General features: G+C 35.8%; 1 protein-coding gene across 1 annotated transcript in view; it reads right to left on the bottom strand.

Annotated features, from left to right (window-relative positions):
* Positions 1-260: 260 nt before the first annotated feature.
* LOC113109067 (cilia- and flagella-associated protein 58-like) overlaps positions 261-18,640 on the bottom strand; it is a 47,193-nt gene continuing 28,813 nt past the window's right edge. Inside the window, exons 12-15 of the mRNA XM_026272605.1 lie at positions 13,904-14,044; positions 11,648-11,871; positions 477-588; positions 261-386 (exon numbers count right to left, since the gene is read on the bottom strand). Of these exons, the coding sequence (XP_026128390.1) occupies positions 261-386; positions 477-588; positions 11,648-11,871; positions 13,904-14,044 (603 nt within the window). The remainder of the gene's footprint in view (positions 387-476; positions 589-11,647; positions 11,872-13,903; positions 14,045-18,640) is intronic.

The following is an 18,640-nucleotide window of genomic DNA, read 5'->3' as shown; positions in this document are numbered from 1 at the left end:
GTCTTCACAGTCTTCATTTAATATGCAAATTTGGTGCTGAAGAAACATTTATTTATTTATTTATAGTTTTATTGTGGAAACTATGTTTTTTTATTATTATTTTATTAATAAAATAACAGTATTTATTTCCAGCCATATATATTATAAATGTGTTTACTGTCACTTTTGATAAATAAATAAATACATACCTCTTGACCACAAATGTTTGAACAGTAGTGTACATGATTTTTATTTCTCTATTTTCTATTCCGTGATTAGCATCAATGAGAGCATCTTCTTACCTGTAGCTGAAGCTCCTTCTCCACAACCTCCTGAGTCTTAGCTATCAGTCTCCGCTGAAGAGAATGAATCTTCTGAATCAGTTCAAAACTGCTTGGATCACTCGCCTACGAAGAAAAAGAAGCGAAATCAAACTGTTTTGGAAGAGTGTATTATTTCTATAACTGGTTCAGTAACAAGTTATTGTAAGTTCATACCTCTAGTTTTCTCCAGCGGTGGACATTCAAAGGATTGCCAAGCTCATCCTCTAGAGCTCGACACCTTGTCCTCTCTTTCAGCAGCTCCCTCTGCATATGAAACACTTCCTGTCTGCCATCAGAACAAAGAAACACAGGTAGAGTGACTCCGACTCTGGTTTTCAGGCCGCAATAAAAGCTAAAATAATCTACTAATTTATAGTCAGTCATTTAAAGTCCCTGCATTCTGGCAGGATGCAACAGCACTTTGAAAATGAGCTTGCATGAGAGGTTCAAAATGCCTGCACTTCACTTATTCACTTATGCACTACAACAGGCACAAACAGGGATACGCAAACAAGAGGGTGAATGGAAGCGAGAGGGAGAAACAAATCTCTCGGATCTCATACCGACAGGTTATGGCTCACAACACAATCCTAGCTGACACTTGTAGACATATATGCTTTTCTGTAGATTTGTGCACATAGATTCTAGCGATCATAGCTATTAGTCTATGCACATATTCACTGAATATTCTCATCATTTATTAAATTAGTTATGCACAAATTTGGTTTCAAGCTAGATTGTTTTAAACATGTTTTGAAGAATAATTTAGTGCTATTTCTCATGAAAATTCAAAATTGCTATGTAGTTAGAGTGTTTCAAGTGGTTGCTTATGATATTTTTTTTCAAGATTGAGTCACTCTCTCCATGTACTGTACATGGATTTTTTTTTTTAATCATCCAAGGTAATTGTATACCTGAGTGCTTAGAAAAGTAATAAATGTCTGCTTTCCTAGCATTACTTTAAAGGAATAGTTCATTAAAAAAAAAAACATTTGCTAAATATTTACTCACGCTCAACATAGTTGAGTTTATTTCTTCATTGAAATATGACATCACTTCCTTTGCTTTGAATGGATGCCGTCAGAATGACGAATTTATGCACACAGATAAAACTGATAGAAACAATTGCATAAAAATCCGCATGATTCAGTCCATCAATTAATGTTCATTTTGAAGTGAAAAACTGCATGTTTGTATTAAACACATTCATCATTAAGATGTTTTAGAGTCCTATGGATATTATAATATTGCTTTCTCAAGTGAAGCAGAAGTTGTCTTTTCTGAATCAGGAGAGAAATATGCAAAGATGTTGCACCCTTTATAAGCAAAAACAGTTCAAAGCCATTCTAAACAAATATGTCTTTGGGTTTTGATGTGAGAAATAGAGGATGGAGTTTTTTACTGGAGGAAGTTTTATTATGGATAATGGACTATTTTTGCCAGAAGCGATGTTTCAAGTGAAAATGCTTCAATTTGTTTCTTAAAGACAAGACATGAATTGATAGATTGGAGTGTGGATTATTGTGATGTTTTATCAATGTTTTGCCTGTCATGGGGGGCAGGACCGGCGTTTCAAGTCCTGCTGTAGTTGTAACATTGCCCGTTACAATGTTGATGTGTTGTCATAATAATGGACAACTGGGGGAAAAAAGACGACCTGTGCTCTGTTGTGTTTTGTTAGAATTGCACACCACCTGTAATTTTGCACAACAGCGTATACATGACCCCCTACAACCGGAGCCACTTATGGCAAGTCTAGCTACAGCCAGTGTCTTCCTTTGACCTGCTACAGTGATTCAACTCCACAAATAAACAACTTGAAGCTCCATCAACCAACCTATTAGCACAGGTGGCTTGCCAGAGTATGGAAAAGCAAATTACACCATTTCAGCCACAATAAGAAAGCCTCTTGAAATACATTGAAAATAATAAATGGAAAAACCATCTCTAATGACATCTAAGAACATTTATGTAGATGTAGATGGAATAGAGGAATAGATGTAAGCACGGATAGAGTACATCCGAGTTTCATTCATACTACACACAATCATTGCCATACTTGTTAACCACATCCAACCCCCAAATAAAAAAGTAGGGCCACAACTATTCCTTCTTTAAGAGGGTCTTTTAGCCCTTCTAACCTAGAAATGACAAAGAGCCATACTGTAAAACTCAGTCGAAATGATGCAGCCTTTAAACAGAATGTCCTAAAACTTTTTCTCTGAAGCAATGAGAGAGATAGATAATGACAATCTTACAGCTCATTTACCTGAGTTCAATGCAGGGTGAGTTTATGAGGATCGTTAGCGTTAGCGTGCTAAATTGATCAAAAAGTAAATTCCTTTGGGGGAAAATTACCAAAATCGGTTAGTGTACCATCATTTGTCTAGCAATGAAAGTAAACCTTTAGAGGTTGCAAATGTGTTGTGCTAAAAGACGGAATTGCTTCTAAATGGCATGGATTGATTTCTCAAGTCCTGCAAGGTCTTTTTTCCGTCATTAACGATTCAGACAAAATCAACGTTGTTTGCTATTTTCGAGGGAGAATAATTGGCCATTAGCTCTTGTTTTGGGTTGCTTTCACCAATGGGCTCTGTTCCAAAACCTACTGAGCTATAACTACAGAGTATATTAAGGTGCCATAGCCAAGCTCCTGACACAAAAGCATTTTTAGACTGTACACGTGCTTCTGCTTAAACAACATGCTAATATCAAACTCTGTTCTTTCCATTTTGATCCATTGAAGTTTGTAAGCTCTAAGTTCTTTTACAAATCAAGTGTTCAGTCCTAAACTGAGTCTTTATTAAGTGTCTTCCTTCATTAAAATCGATGGCAAGGCAAACAAACAAGACATTCAGGCGGTCTGATGTGAAGAATAATCTTCTTGTACAAGAGGCAACAACATACACAAACAAAACAAATATTACATATATTAATTACAACATCATTTTTTAAGGCTGCACCCTATGTAGGTTGCATTTGTCGGCTGCATACGTTTCACACATCTTTTTCAGTATGGACTGGAACGTGCATACGCAGAAAAAATTTCAACATATTGTTATCATACATAAAGTCAATCTACTATTATAGCACTATCATTAAAACCAAAAATCTATTGGAAAGCCACAATTCCCAGTGCCACATCCATTTTTATTTTCCAAACTTTTAATAGGTGAGAGAAAGTATTCTTTGATCACTTTGCTCAAAACATGTTTAATCTGACTCTGACACCCTAGAACTTTCCTTCGCATCGCAATTTTTGTTTACTCCAAGTTTGTATCTGGGAAATCTAGCCGGCACTTTTTCCTGGGAGCTTTAATAAAATACTTTTAGTGGCACTCAGTTTGATCTTCTTCTTAACAAAAGCTTCTTAGCATTGTGTGCATACAAATACATGACATCTCTGCACTTTAAAAAGGATATACCACAAGAGAATAACATTAAATGTGACACAAGAGCATATGGTAATTACTGACATCAGTGCTCCAGGGAGACCATATTAATCTTAATCATTGGTCATTTTACTACACCTTACACCAGACCAATAAGAGTCTTAAAAGGATTGTCCTGTCCAGACTGGGGGAAATAAAAGCAGCCTTTTCCATTTGCTTGCCTTGCTGGCTAATGGCTGTAATTATGCATTTTAATTGTGTTTTTGGCAAAGCTTTTTGTTTTCTGCTCTCACTATTCTCTCTTCTCAATTGTGTTTTGCATAAATACATCACTGTCCCATAAAAGAAAGCAATCCTCAATCTTTCGCCATCAACAAATTAATTCCACTATGACAAATAAATATCTGATTTAGAAAGGATGCATTTTATCCACGTTTTCTCTTAGTCATTGTTTTAGTTTGTATTCCTTACTTTTGCTGTTGTTTCGACTGAGATCTGCATGGAGATATGGAAGGCGGGAGAAAGAGTGGGTTGAGGTATATAGATTGATTTATTCAGGAAGGCAGGGTTGATATCAGGAACTTAAACTTTAATCAGCATGCTTATAGAGTTCAGGACTCCCGCCCACACACACGTTTTCCTGTGTTGCAAAACATTTTCTCGTGTTGGAACTACACATATTTTCAGGCAATAGCAGAGAAATGGTAAAACAAAAGGCAATGGTGTCAAGAACTGGCCGTGTACAGGCCCAAGTATCATTCAGCAGCATTAACATCAGCATCTTCCCAATAAGAAACATTAACAGCCGCCTATATAGGCAGTAGTGCTTCCACATATACCACCCTAAGGCTGCAGCAAGTGATTCTTTTAAGCACCACACATAAACTTTCTCTATCACTGATAGATATCACTGAAATAGGTGTCTTGAGATATCCCCACCTGTCTCTGTGACAGACAGTCCCAGGCTCTGTAAGCAGCCAAAAAAAAGAATAGGAACCCAACATGCATGTGTAAGAACCTGAAAATGTGGAGGCAAATCCTGGGCCTGGATTGCCTGTTTGAATAAGATGCTAGAAGATGGTGGGAATGTTTGGGAAACCCTTTTTAGAAATTTTTCTTAGTTAAAAAATAAGAAAAAACGTCAGTTAAGAAGGAATTTCTTCTAAGAATGTTTCACGTTCTTAAGCCAAATTCTGCCCCTACCATCTGAATGCTGCTGCAGAAAAAACTACCTCATCAGACAGGGCAACATTTTTCCAATCTCTCTATTGTCCAAATTTTGGCTATTATTAGTTGCTTATTTAGCTTGCATGTTACTAGCATACTGGCTGTTTATTAGTACTTATAAAGCACATATTAATGCCTTATTCTGCAAGACTGCATTTTAGATCCATTAATCCACCTCAATACCTAAACTTAACAACTTACCCTACTAACTATTAATAATCAGCATTTACAAGAGTTTATTTCAGGGAAACTCTTAGTTAATAGTGAAAATGTGTTCCCTATTCTAAAGTGTTACCAGAAACATGTGTAAAGACTGTATGACATAAAACCTCTATTAATCTGAGGGACTGTATTTTCAAGTTTGATTGAGGAAAGTACTACAGTATTATGACTATTATAGCATGTTACAAATAAAGCTTAAGGTAACGCAGCTAGCAGTTAGACAATGCTTTAGGAACGTTTATTTAATTCTTATGAAATATTCATGCTGATCTGCTGGGAATTCATGTTGCCAGTCAACTGCTTTTAAGTTTCCAGCTTCCTAATGAGCAAGAGGAGGGGAGGAACATGTGGTTCTGCTCCGTATGCTTCACCTAGTCCAACCAGAGGTTAATAAAACATGGAGTTGAATTACCAGACATGGATCTCATTAAATGTTGACAAATTGTTGTAACGTTTGTCATTTTTCATACTAATCACAGCAGAAGCACATTTTCCCTGAAGCAGGGAATTGAACAAACAATTGTTATAACTTACATTATTATTAATATTAATATTCAATTAATTTATGGGAACTGTGGTACTTTTTAGCACCGTGCCACCCTAGTGTGCAATCTAGACTAAATGTACTTTCGAGTAGTATGACAGAGTATGATGTTCCATTTTTGATCACAGTTCACATTTGCTATGATCGACACACACACACACACACACACACAAAAACATTTTTTCTCCATTTTTAATTTGTAGAAAATTACATAGTTCAATGATATACTGACCGCTAAACCACAAATGTTCACGCTTAAGAGAGGAAATAGAGTAATAAAAGTAGAAAGGATGGAGGACAAGCGCTAGTGGGCACCAAAGGGAGACAAAGATGGAGTAAGAGAGAAAAAAAGAAAGCAGTTACAGAAAGGTGCCTACGGCAGTACACATATAAAACAAGAGCTGATAAAGTCCAAGGCCTCTGTCCGGAAAATGTGCAGCAGTGAGCTAATATGTCAAAGGTAAGGTCCATCCGTCCTAGTCTCTCTCTCTCTCTCTCTCTCTCTCTCATTCTTTCTATTTCTGACCTTATTTCAGAAAACCAATTATATAATGTTCCTCTAATGCAATAAAAACGGGGAATGGAGAGGAAAAAAGTTTGAGAGCTGTAGAGAATGTACTAATGCTCATGTAAGCTCATGTTTTAATTGACATGAAGTGCACCTAAGGGTAACCCCGTGATTTCAGGCCGAGTTAGGCAAACATAATTTATTTGGAGTATAGGCTCTTTGAAATCATTTGAAATGGAAAGACCTCTTCATTACAGCAGACAAACACACAGCACAACAATTTGGTTCAAAGCTGGATCAAAGAACAAATCATACACACAAACACACACTTTCACATCATTGGTCCATGCTCTGTATTGTTCATTTCACTCTGTGGTTTTAATCTTCTAATGAATATTTCAGAAAAATGCAACAGAATTTAGTTCATTATGGCATAAATGATCATGGTCTCATTTACTGAAAAACAGATAAGTAAAAAACAGCACCATACTGTACATGCAACAATAAGAGCACATCTGGTGTGCTACTTTAAAACTAAGATGTAAAATGCCACACATGGTTCAAATGAAATGAATCGTTTTTCAAACTACTTTATGTACATGAGCCATCTGAATGAACCTATTCATTAAAATGAATCTTAAGACTGAAAGGCTAATATCACTAGCTACCGCACCACTCAAAGTGCTAATTTTCACATCAAAATTAAGATACTTTCTAATATATGCATCTACAGTTGTGTTGTAATATTGTTTTGTATTCATACACTGGGCTACCTGCGAATGCTTCAACAATGCTTTCTTTAATAGCATGCATGTTGAAGCAGTTTATGATTTAAATGTTTGTTAAATTCAAATACATCCAACAGCATAGATAACACTTTATTCTTATGGAAATTATAATTCTCAGGCCATAGAATTTGAGCTTGGGGTATATGAAGTACTTTAGATGTCGCTCAATCTGGAAATAAACTACATGCATCATAACTTACTCAGAGAAATAACACTTACTGCATATGGACTTACAAACATGAAGCTTATATCCAAGATGACGCATGGTAGACATCTAATTTCAATACAATAGTGTAATATAGTATCAAAGAGGCTTGTATTTATTGTTTATTCAAATCAGATTCTGCCACTAATACCAGATGTTCATGGTTTTCCTGCATTATTATGTACATTTATTTGTGTTGTCAATTACCTGTGTCATCCAGTACGCAGCAGACAAACACCATCTTAACGATTTGAATGCCGCTTATCATGCCCAAAAAGACCAGAAACATTATAGATACCATCTGTAAGTAACAATTAATTTAAATACATACATACTAAAAACTAAACCTGTGCAACTGATAAGCTAATAATATGGTTTTGGCTGTCTGGCAATGATGCTTTCTGTGAGTAGGGAATGGCAATATGGCTGTTCAAACACTTCTGGTTACTTCACCACCTGATGACTAATCCAGTCATTTATAAATCTGTGGCTAATAAACATGCTTCCAATCAACACTGCATTTATGAACACAGTGGGCATTGAAACAAACACAATGTAAAGCTCTGAATGCAGTCATCATTTTTCACTTTTTGTTAATCAAAGTAGCCACAATCTCTATTAATTATTCTGGCAATTGCACAGCCCTATAGTTCTACCGTTTTTAATCTTCATCGGAAGGTCACAACCCTTATGAGAAGAATGCATGTGTAATCACTCATTTGTAATTTATTTCTCTTATAGCCGATTTAAGTGCCTTGTGATGATACAGGATGACCTTGTGTGAAAAGTCTGAGCATGTATCTATGTATGATTTAAAATGGCATGCATTATCATTATCCCCATGAGCCTTGATTGCAATCTCTTTTGAGAAGTAGAGTTCATTTGACTGTCATTATTAAGAAAATGGTTGCATTTACATTATAATCATTCTCTGTCTCTGTTGAGTGGAAGTGGGGAGGAGTCAGCTTCCTGAGTGCATCTGAATGCAGTTCTTATGGACCGGAGGAGTTTTTGACCATCTTTACACAGCTTTACTTTTGGTTGTATATAGCCCAATTTAATTGCCAAGTTGCACAGAGGTAGATAATTATTTGTGACTGAGACACAAGCTTGTTGACAAGAGTTCAGGGGCCCATGAGTTGACAAACTGACACAGCGACGTCAAGTCAAAGTTATGACCGTAGCCCCTTCTGCTTCAGTAGGTGACAAAAGCAGTGCAGCAACTCTCCTTAGGTCACTCTACAGAAATAGATGAACTCCCATTTGGATTTGTTAGGATCTTTTTGGAGCATCACTGATACAGACTATTCTGAAATGTTTCAAGAATCTATTCCATTGAGATTCCTGAATATCCTTCTATGAAATGGGATCCATACCTTTGAGATTCATTTGAGGTCATGCAGAATAAAGCACTGATATTTGCTTTAGAATTACTAATAAACATTAGCCAATATGCTAGTAACATGCATGATATAAGATTCTCATATTGACTAGAAATATTGAGCAAAGTTGGTCCTGCCTCATCAGGTGTACTAAAAAAAAACATACTGAAAGCATTTCATAGGAGCCAATCACACAAAATGTGCAAACGCATCCCATTTGTGTCATTTATGTTGCATCTTGTGCCACAAACCCTGTTTTTGAAATAGTTTTTTTTAAGTAAATAAGTAAGAATAAATAAGCACACCTTCTGTTCAGTTCCGTTGTGCTCAATCTAACTGCTCCAATGCAAGAACATATCCTACGTAAGCAGGGTTTTTTTGTATTTCTGTTGCATTCCTTATTTGTAAGTCACTTTGGATGAATGTATAAATGTAAACACTGAATGATGTCAGTTGCTTGTGAGACTTTTCTTTCATGGACTTCTCCCAAAAACCCTTAAGCCCAAAGGAAATATTTCTTCACACCCAGGCACTGATATGCTACACTCAGCGTCTTTGAGGGAACTACACTGCACTGATGACAGCAATAATGACTAAAATGTGCCACCTGTTTACCATAGAGGCTTGTACATCAGCAGAGATCTTGGCATCCAAGCTCGGCATCAAGTCAACCCATCTGGCACAGCGGCTGCTGACTAGTCTCTCTGAAACCTCACTGCTAGCTCAATGATTCTCACATATGTTTCAGAGCATAGGAAGGAAAATAACGTGTACGTGTATATTTTCCATTTAGGGTTAAGGGTGCTAAAGGGACATGACTGATTTAAAGAAAGATGTGATGCTCACATTTTAGTAGATAAATGCTTTTTGAAACAAAAATGTTGTCTCTAAATTGAGAATGCCAATCCAACTGCAGCCAACTAGCGAGTAGTAAATTATAGTTCACGGAAGTGACTATGGGGTAAAAAAAAAAAAAGGGGAACAAGCTCATTAGTTTTCACAGAGCAAGGTTAGTTACATTCTTGAATGGATCAGCCATTGGAACTAATCATTTGAGTGAATGGACCAACAACTCACTCGTAAAGACAGCTGCTTGTTTTGTTCTTAAATGAATCAAAGCTTTCAAAGAATCATTTGAATAAATCAAAAAGTCACTCATTGTTCTTCAGTAAATCAGAGTTGTGAACAAATGATTTGAGTGAATGATTCAATGACTCACTCATTGAGACAATTGCTGCATTCAGAACCACATTCTAGTTTGCTAGTCTTACTGTTTGTGACCCTGGATCACAAAGTCTTAAGTCGCACAGATATATTTGTAGTAATAGCCAAAAATACATTGTATGGGTCAATATTATTGATTTTTATTGTATGCCTAAAATCATTACGATATTAAGTAAAGATCATGTTCCATGAAAAAATTTTGTAAATTTTCTGTTTTCTGTTCAAAGTTTTGATCAGTAATATGAATTGCTAAGAACTTCAACTTTAAATGCGATTTTCACCATATTTAAACTTTTTTAAGCACCTTCAGATTCCAGATTTTCAAATAGTTGTATCTCTGCCAAATACTGTCCTATCCTAACAAACAGTACGTCAATGGAAAACTAATTTATTCAGCTTTTTGAATTTACTTTTGACTGGAGTAGTAGATAGAACATGGTTTGGGATTCAGCAAGTCACTTGTTTTATTCACAAATGAATTAGAGCTGTCAACGAACCATTTGAGTGAATGATTCACAGACTCACCCATAAAGCCAGTCGCTTGTCTTCTTCTGGAATTATTTAGCTTTGTAATTGAATCGTTCAAGTGAATTATTCAATGACTACCTCATAAGGACAGGTTCAATTTAGAACTGCATACTAATTTCTACCAACTATTTATATGGCAGAAACAGTAAAAGTTTTATGTAATTGTGAATTCAGCTGTAATCACGTATTTCATTCATGAATCAATCAGAGCTGTGTAAAAATGTGCTTGTTTTTGTCATTGAATAAACAATTCAACAATTCAATTTGCTCCTAAACAGTTTTTTTTTTTTGTTTCTGAATCAAGTGTTTTTGAATAAATCATCCACTTGTTTTCACTTATTTTAAAATTTTTGAATGTATATAGAGATTTTTGCTCATTTAAGTGTCTGAGAAAGATCTCTAAAATGTAAGAAAAAAAAAGAAGAAGAAGAAGAAGAAGAAGGAGGAGAAAAATTCTTTCTGTGGCTGGTTCTCTGGAGAAACCTTTGATTAAATAAATTTTGGGCCGATGAAAATTTCACTACATAATTCAGGCTCGCTGAATATTTAGTGATTTTGCATTTGCTTGAGAGATGGAAGAGAATGTAAGGTCACCACCACCCCTCGTGTTACTAAAATAACCAACAGAGGGTTAGTAAAACCCTTCTAGATCTGGTTTGACTTTAGTTGCGAGACCTGCCAGTGTTTTCGAGCGTTCCCTCATTTTCCACAGCACTCTTACTTAGCGAAGCACTCCATTAAAAAATATTTGTATCACACATCTTTTGTGGGCGAAAAAAGTGTTATTGAGAGTGGTGAATTACAGCTTTTAAAAACATCAATAAACATCTAGCGGGGGTCAATACTGACGAGCATTATCTGACAAGCACTCAATTAGCTCCGTCTCTTTGTGCTGTATGTACCTGTGATTGAGGCACAATCATTATATCATTATACCTCTAAAGAGTACATGAGTGTTGCAGAAAAGTGATCAAACACCTGCTCCCATTATGTTTTTGAGCAATAGATGTAAAAAAAGAAACTAATAGGTGTATATAAGTATGACAATGAATTGTAAAGTGGTTCAAAAGTGCAACACAAGTGATTAACTTACACACCATTAAGCCAGATTGCTTTCATAACACCAGCATATTACAGTCCACATGAAACCGTAAACAGCTTTCACACCAACCAAGCGAATCGACCTCTGACGTCAAACACGCTTTAGTGTGAAACTGAACCAAGCCTACTCTTAGTGTGCAAAGTAAACTGAAACACTTCCATACGCAGACATATTCTTTGCAAAGAAATTAGATAATGCAACAAACTAGAGCCCTGTGTGTTACCTGAGGTCCTCCGCATTAGAGACGGTCTTGTTGAGGATGTTCTTTTCTCGTCTTTGCTTCTTGATCTCTAGCTTCAGGAGTCTGATATCCTCCAGTCTTTCATTGTACTGAATATCCCCCTTGTTCATGATGGACTGCTGGATTTTGATCTTTTCGTACAGTAATGCCAGTGCTTCGTTTCTCTTCATCAGCTGCATCCCCAGGAGGTCACGCTCATTTCTCACCTTGTAAATAAACACATAAACACATGCGCAATCAATGCACAAATGTAGATAAAAGGCATGTTAGCTAATTAATACATTCCTTTTATTTTATACCAGCTTGGTACTGGATTTCTGGAACTTTTAACACCTCTTCAAGCATCTGTGAGAAAATCATCAGAAGTACTTTCACTTATATATTATAATTATAAAAAGCAGGTCTATGAAGGGCTATACAAGCCATACTGTAATTCAATCTGGTGCTCTCACACACTCATATTCTCCTTTCACATATATACATACATACATTTTTGCTCTTAGAGTCACATATTTTAGTGCACACATTCATACATTTTCCTCTTATATTCATAGGTATTTACAAACACATTTATAAATTTTGCAAGTATACATTTAATATCATGAATAATCCATTTATGTAAGAAGAAAATGCATGCATGTTTAAAGAAAATATGTGTATGTAAGAGAAGAATGTACGTGTGAGAGAGTATAGTGGAAACGGAAGGCAATTTAGACACAAACTTTGAAAATTTAAGAGTGTGTATATATATATATATATGTAAGCAGAAACATGTGAATGTGAAAGGAGAATGTATGTGTGTGAGAGGAGAAATATATGTATGCGAAAGGAGAAAGTAAGTGTATGAGAGTGCCAGAATGAATTATGGCTTGTACGGCCACTCATACAGGCCAGTGTTTTCTGCAAAGATTTGATGACTCAGCAATGCTGGTCTTTTCAGGATAATAACCAAAAACTTCAGGCAACTTGACAAATGTTGTGAAGGTTTGGGAAAATGTATTATAAAGAGGTTTTAGGGTCTTTTAGTTAGAGGTGTTAGTTCAATGGATTTCAATAAAATGTCAGGGGGAAAAAGTCTGGAAGGCTGCACAATATATATATATTTTTGTGTGTGTGTGTGTTACTGTACACACCATATATACTAAAAGGATGTTATGTAAAATGCTAAATTGACATTCTTTCTGAACTTTCACTAAACTACACTGTATGCACAAAATTTTCCATCGCAGAAATGTACAGCTATATGTGTATTGTATGGTATGTGCATGGTAGTTGTTGCATGACAGACAGTATACAATATGGAGTTTGGAGAGTTCAGGGATGTACAGACGATGAAGCTTTATTAATGTGCGTGGATAGCCAGAGGAGTGTGGAAGCTGGTGTCAGCAAAGGCAATTTGGACAAAATGCCTTTTTGAATGGGTTAACCTTTACCAAAGAACCAATGTCAGCAATGTACAGCAGCAAGATATTAACATTAGATTCACTTTATGATCTCTAATAGTGACCCAATTGCCTTACTTTTACTTAATGTGTAAAAAAAAAAATGTATGCAGTTAATAAAGCTAATATTCAAGCCTATATTTAAAGCTATATACACATGTAAATTTAATTCAGCTAAGAGACAAACAGGGATATCGGAGAAAAGACATCTTTGTACTCATATTGGTTTCATATATTTTTGTTATTAATACTTTCAAACAACATCACTACTTTTAAAGAGACATAATAATAAAACATTATGGCAAAATGATTAATATATTTTAAAGGAAATGCTTTTAAAGAGTTTTTTTTTTAACTTAAAAGCATTCTCCAGACATCACTTAGACATTTTAGACCTCCCCCTTTAATCAGTAATTGAAAATATGTTCATCATATGATGCATATTCAGGTTGCTGTCTTTATAAATGTAATAGATTCAGAGTCAGACAAATGTCACATCAGTGCCTACTATTGAATGATTTTTCTGGTCGGCTAGTTAATCATCTTAGACTTCTGACTCAACTGAGATCAGAAGCTCTAAATGTTTCAAAATGCCAAGACCAATTTAGGCCTCCCCACTGACTCAATTTCCTTTTGCTATTTTAAAGAGAGGTTGACCCTGTTCCCGCTGGACTTCCTCAGAAGTGAGATTCCAGATCTAATGACTTTTGAGTGAACTGTCTTTTTCACAGCTAGCGAAAGCAGCCTATTGAAGAAGGAACACAAGGACATGCAGACACCTTCCACCTGTCTGTACCTGATCAAGCTCTTTTTTCTGCCGGATCCTCTCAGCATCAGCCTCTGCTATGATCTTCAGCAGCTCGCGTTCCTCTGCCTCCTGTTTCTCAATGAGCTGCTTCGTCTCCTGAGCCTGTTGCTTCATCTTCTGTAACTCAGCCTGTAGGAACAGGACAATCAATGCAAAAGAGAACAGAAAAATTTAAACAGAACTGAAAAACTCTTTATATGCTATGTGAGTTCGCAAAAAGCTGGAAGACTTTCCAAATGTATAAAAGTGATACAATTTAAAAAAAAGGAATTATGCTGATTCAAATTATGATAAACCTGCCATTGTGTGAATATTATGTAATCACATTTTCTATATACAAAGTAATCTGAATATGAGCATTTTAAAATGTATTATAATCTAATTACTTATTTTTTTTATCTGATTATGTTATCCAGATTACATGTAATCACTTAATACCCAGCACTGTGATTACATGTATTAAATGATCTACATTTTATTGTAAATTAGATATATCTGATTTATGTTAATGTATATATTGTCTCCTCTCTCTCAAGATTCAAGATTAAAATGTGCTTTACTGACATGATAAACTGGGTCACGCTGACAAAGCCTTAGTAAACATTATATATACGTGCACAATAAATGCTCTTTATAGTGGTTTGCATAAGGGAGGATTGAATATGTTGCTGATTTATGTGTAGTGCGTGAGGTTCAAAAGTGCAGTTGTGTTTCCATCTCATTTTGTGTGCAGCAGGAGCACAGCATGTTCTCCTTCAACAGCGAGGACTGTCTGTGTCTGGCTTTCTTTGTGTCTATGTTTGCTGAGTCTGTAAACAGTCCGGAGTTTAAGTTCAGGGTTGGCCATGGTAGTCAGGTATTTGGTTATGGAGTGTTTTATTTCAATTTCCCTCCTTTTGTTGTCATTTCCGCCAGGAGTACAAAAGAAAACCAGATATAAAAATGGACTCTAATTACTCTCCTAATAAATGTCCCTGATTTTATTATGTGCAATTCGTCTTATTCTAAAAGAAAACAATGTTTGTTTGCCCTTAAGAGGTCGCAGCCAAAACTTTCTGCAGATATTATCTGGTGTTTGTTTTCTGCTGTATTTTTGCAGAATTCTGCCTGCAAAATCTATTGGGTTTTTGTCTCATTCAAGGCTAGAATACACTACATGACATTTGCCCTGATTTTCTGCCAGTTTATAGACTGGAGAAGTTGACGCTAGTTGCTGAATGTCAGAGCAGTCTGCAGATTTGACTTGACAGATTTCATAGAAAATTGCATAGTGTATGATGCTCATGGACACAGATTTTTTAGCTTCAGGCGGAGGATGTCTAACATGTTTGGTATTTTGAGTGGATTTTAGGACACATTAGCTGTGTCTCATTTAGAAGGCTGAGCCCTCCGGAGGTCACATCCTCTGAAGAATGCTTACACGAAGTGTCCTCAACCTAGAATTAAATGAGACGGTATTCATAGGACGGGATGTAAAGGAAACAGGAAGCATCGGGTATCTGTTTTTAAACTGTAAGGTAAGTTGATTTAAGCCCCGTTCACACCAAGAACGATAACTATAAAGATAACTATAAAGATAACGATATTAGCATCCACACCAGCAAACGATATCGTCTGTTTATTATGAGCACACGTGCGTCTGCCGCTTTAAATCCTCGAGCTCGTTACAGCAGGATGGATTCTGATTGGATGTCAATTTTTATATCGTTCATCACCTGGAAAAAAAAAAACGTTCTGAAAATGATTCCAACGATACCGTTTCTCTATGCCTTTATCGTTATAGTTGTAGTGTGCACTCTGCTATTCTTTAATATTGAGAACGATTTTTAGAACTATATCTTTATCGTTATCTTTATAGTTATCGTGCTTGGTGTGAACGGCCTTTAAGGTAAATTGTAAACACCAAATCTGTGCTTCAATCTGTCGGCGCTGGCATTTTTTTGAAAAAATTAAACAGGGTGGTTACAATGACACAAAGGTTATCTGTAGCAGCGAAGTATACACCTCATGCATCCTCCGAATTCCTGTGAAAAAGGTTGCATTCATAGGTCGCATTCCAGAGGTGACTTGTGCGAATTTGAGGCAGCCAGGTATCTCAGAATGCATTTCACACCATAACCCGCATAATTTTCAAAATATTACTGTTATTGTGTCATGAAATGCAGTTCTAAGAATATTTCAGGAGAGAATGTGGTTGTTTAAATCTCATATCTGCGTTTTATTAATAACGATATCGCCTATTTGAAAATTTACATCACCGACTTCTATCAGAGTCTAACTTGCAAAGTCTGAATCACCAAGGACTCAAGTCCGAACTTTGCGTACTCAAACTGGGATTGAGAAATGGCCACAGTTACTGTTTTCATTTGTCATGCATCTCCTAACAACAAGGCGCACATTTTTACCCGAGTTTGTTGTGATCAGAACAACTGTAAAGTCTGGTAGTCTGTGATCCTCAGTCGTTTGGTGTATGATGGCCAGTTTTTCTTCTGTACTATATATTATATATTAGTATGTTTTAGTAATTTGTATACATTATATATATGATCCATGGTTTCCTCATCTCACTTTTGCAGACAAGACAAGACAAAGTATCTCTAATAAAGTAATTATTCAAGAGGACTCAATAGAGCCAGTAATAAAATTAATAAATAAGTAGTCATATTATTTCCACTGCATGAATCATAGCTTAATACATTAATATAGATTGAATACCGTCTGACTTTGAGAAGCAGGAGGCTTGTCATTTAATATAGCTTTACAGTTATTTAATTTAGACTTAACTATGTGTTTGTGTTTGGCTTTAAAGGGTTTATTAAAATGACTAAAGTAATCCATCCATTTTTTTAGTCTTACCTATTTATAGAGACATAACTTGTTTAACCTAACAGCATTATGGAAGTAAAATAATGACAAATGTCTTTGAAACAAAAAAGCATGCTGAATAGCACTAACTGAAAAGAATATGCATTGCATTAACAGTACTTGCATTTTAATGCCTTGTATTTCCAAGGATTCCATTTTTAGGTCCTGAAATTTAACATAGTTGTTCGTTTCAGCTGTGAATATTTCAATTAAAAATATTTCACACACCTTTTCATAATTAAAAAATCAATAATTCATATTAACGTTCCAGAATTCACCTCCAAAATATTCAATCGGTTTAAAAATACGATGTATAATATTCGACAGGCAAATTTCGGTCCATTTTATTTCACTTTCCAAATTCGCTTCCACAAATTCAGTGGTTAAAATTCGGCAGATAATTCGCCCTTTCACATCCGGGAGCTGCAGGAATAGCAGTAGAGCACAGAGGCATGATCTCCATCTCCTGTCAGTCGCTCACCAGCAGGTGGTGCAAGCGGCTGCTGTTTAAGACCAAAGCAACAGGTGGATTAAGTAATACAGTTACAAAAACTGATCTGCATAAATGGAGCAAGCGCTAAGCTGAAGTTTTGATTATCGGGGCATGTGGAAAAGCTGATTGTGTGAATGTGAATGTTTATTTCAACATCTTTGCCTTTACCATAGACTGTATAAAGGCTGTTACCTGTAGCCTAAGCAACATTCTCTACCATAAAGGAGATTATAATGGGATTTTACCCAACGCTGAAGTACAGAACTAACATTACATCCCCTCACGTCACACTCCAGGATTCCCCAATGACGTGTAAGGGGCTTTTCACATATCGCGCTTAAAAACGCGTGGAAAAAAAAAACTAGGCGTCTTCATGGAGAGAGCAGGGACCTAAGGGACCATCTGACAATTCCACTGACTGGGTTAAAAGGTCCAATGTGTTTTAATAAAAAAATTTAAATAACGTACTGTCAAATTCTAAATCTTGTGTTTCTCATAGTGATTATCTACAGGTGAGATTTTGCCTGTACCTCCCTTCATATATTTACAGTATACAATTATTTACATATTAAAGATCCCTGGAAAAGGTTTTCCAGTTGTTGTACATTGCTAGATACAAGACTGACTTACTATTTTTTTCTTAAACAATATTTGTGTAGTGTCCATACAAAGAGAAATAAGTTATTGGCCATATATATTTAGTCAGTTTGAGTTAATAATTAATTTAGTGTAAACTGATTAATTTGAATTTAATATTGTACTACGTTTCATTTTGAGGTAAATTTGCGGATGGTCCCTAAAGCAGCTTAGGCGAATAGACAGCAAATATCAAACATAAAACTACTGCGCTTGGTTTTCTTTTTACGAAAAAAAAAATTATTTGGTGAAACTTTTTTTTTGTGGGGCTCATTTCTGTGCTCATCTGCTGAAATGTACATAATATACAGTAATATATTGTATTAATCAGATGCCGATTTAATATCTTGAGGCAATAAAAGACGTTATTTTTTTTACGTTAAAGTTTAACACAGAGTTTTTCTTATTAAGTGACTTGGATAAAAGCGTCTGCTAAGTGAATAATGTAAATGTAATCGCTGTTAGTGCGCTGAGCCAGTTTTATTTTCTTTAACAGATTTCTGAGGGAAACCGCGTGAAACCTTGAGCGTTCGTTCATATTTTATATCTGCTTAACTGTCTATATAGTTTGCATAATCATCAATAAAGTGTAATTTGAGATCTGAGGTCTTATATCATAGTATTAATTGATTGAGAAGCGTTACTCTGCAGTGTGACGTGAGTGGATCCCCAGTATTTTCTGTACTTCAGCGTTGGGTAAAATCCCATTATAATCTCCTTTATGGTAGAGA

This window comes from Carassius auratus, chromosome 1, assembly GCF_003368295.1.
Source record: "Carassius auratus strain Wakin chromosome 1, ASM336829v1, whole genome shotgun sequence".
Lineage (NCBI taxonomy): Eukaryota > Metazoa > Chordata > Actinopteri > Cypriniformes > Cyprinidae > Carassius > Carassius auratus.
The sequence above is the reverse complement of the archived record's forward strand: the minus strand, read 5'-3'. Positions and strand labels throughout refer to the sequence as shown.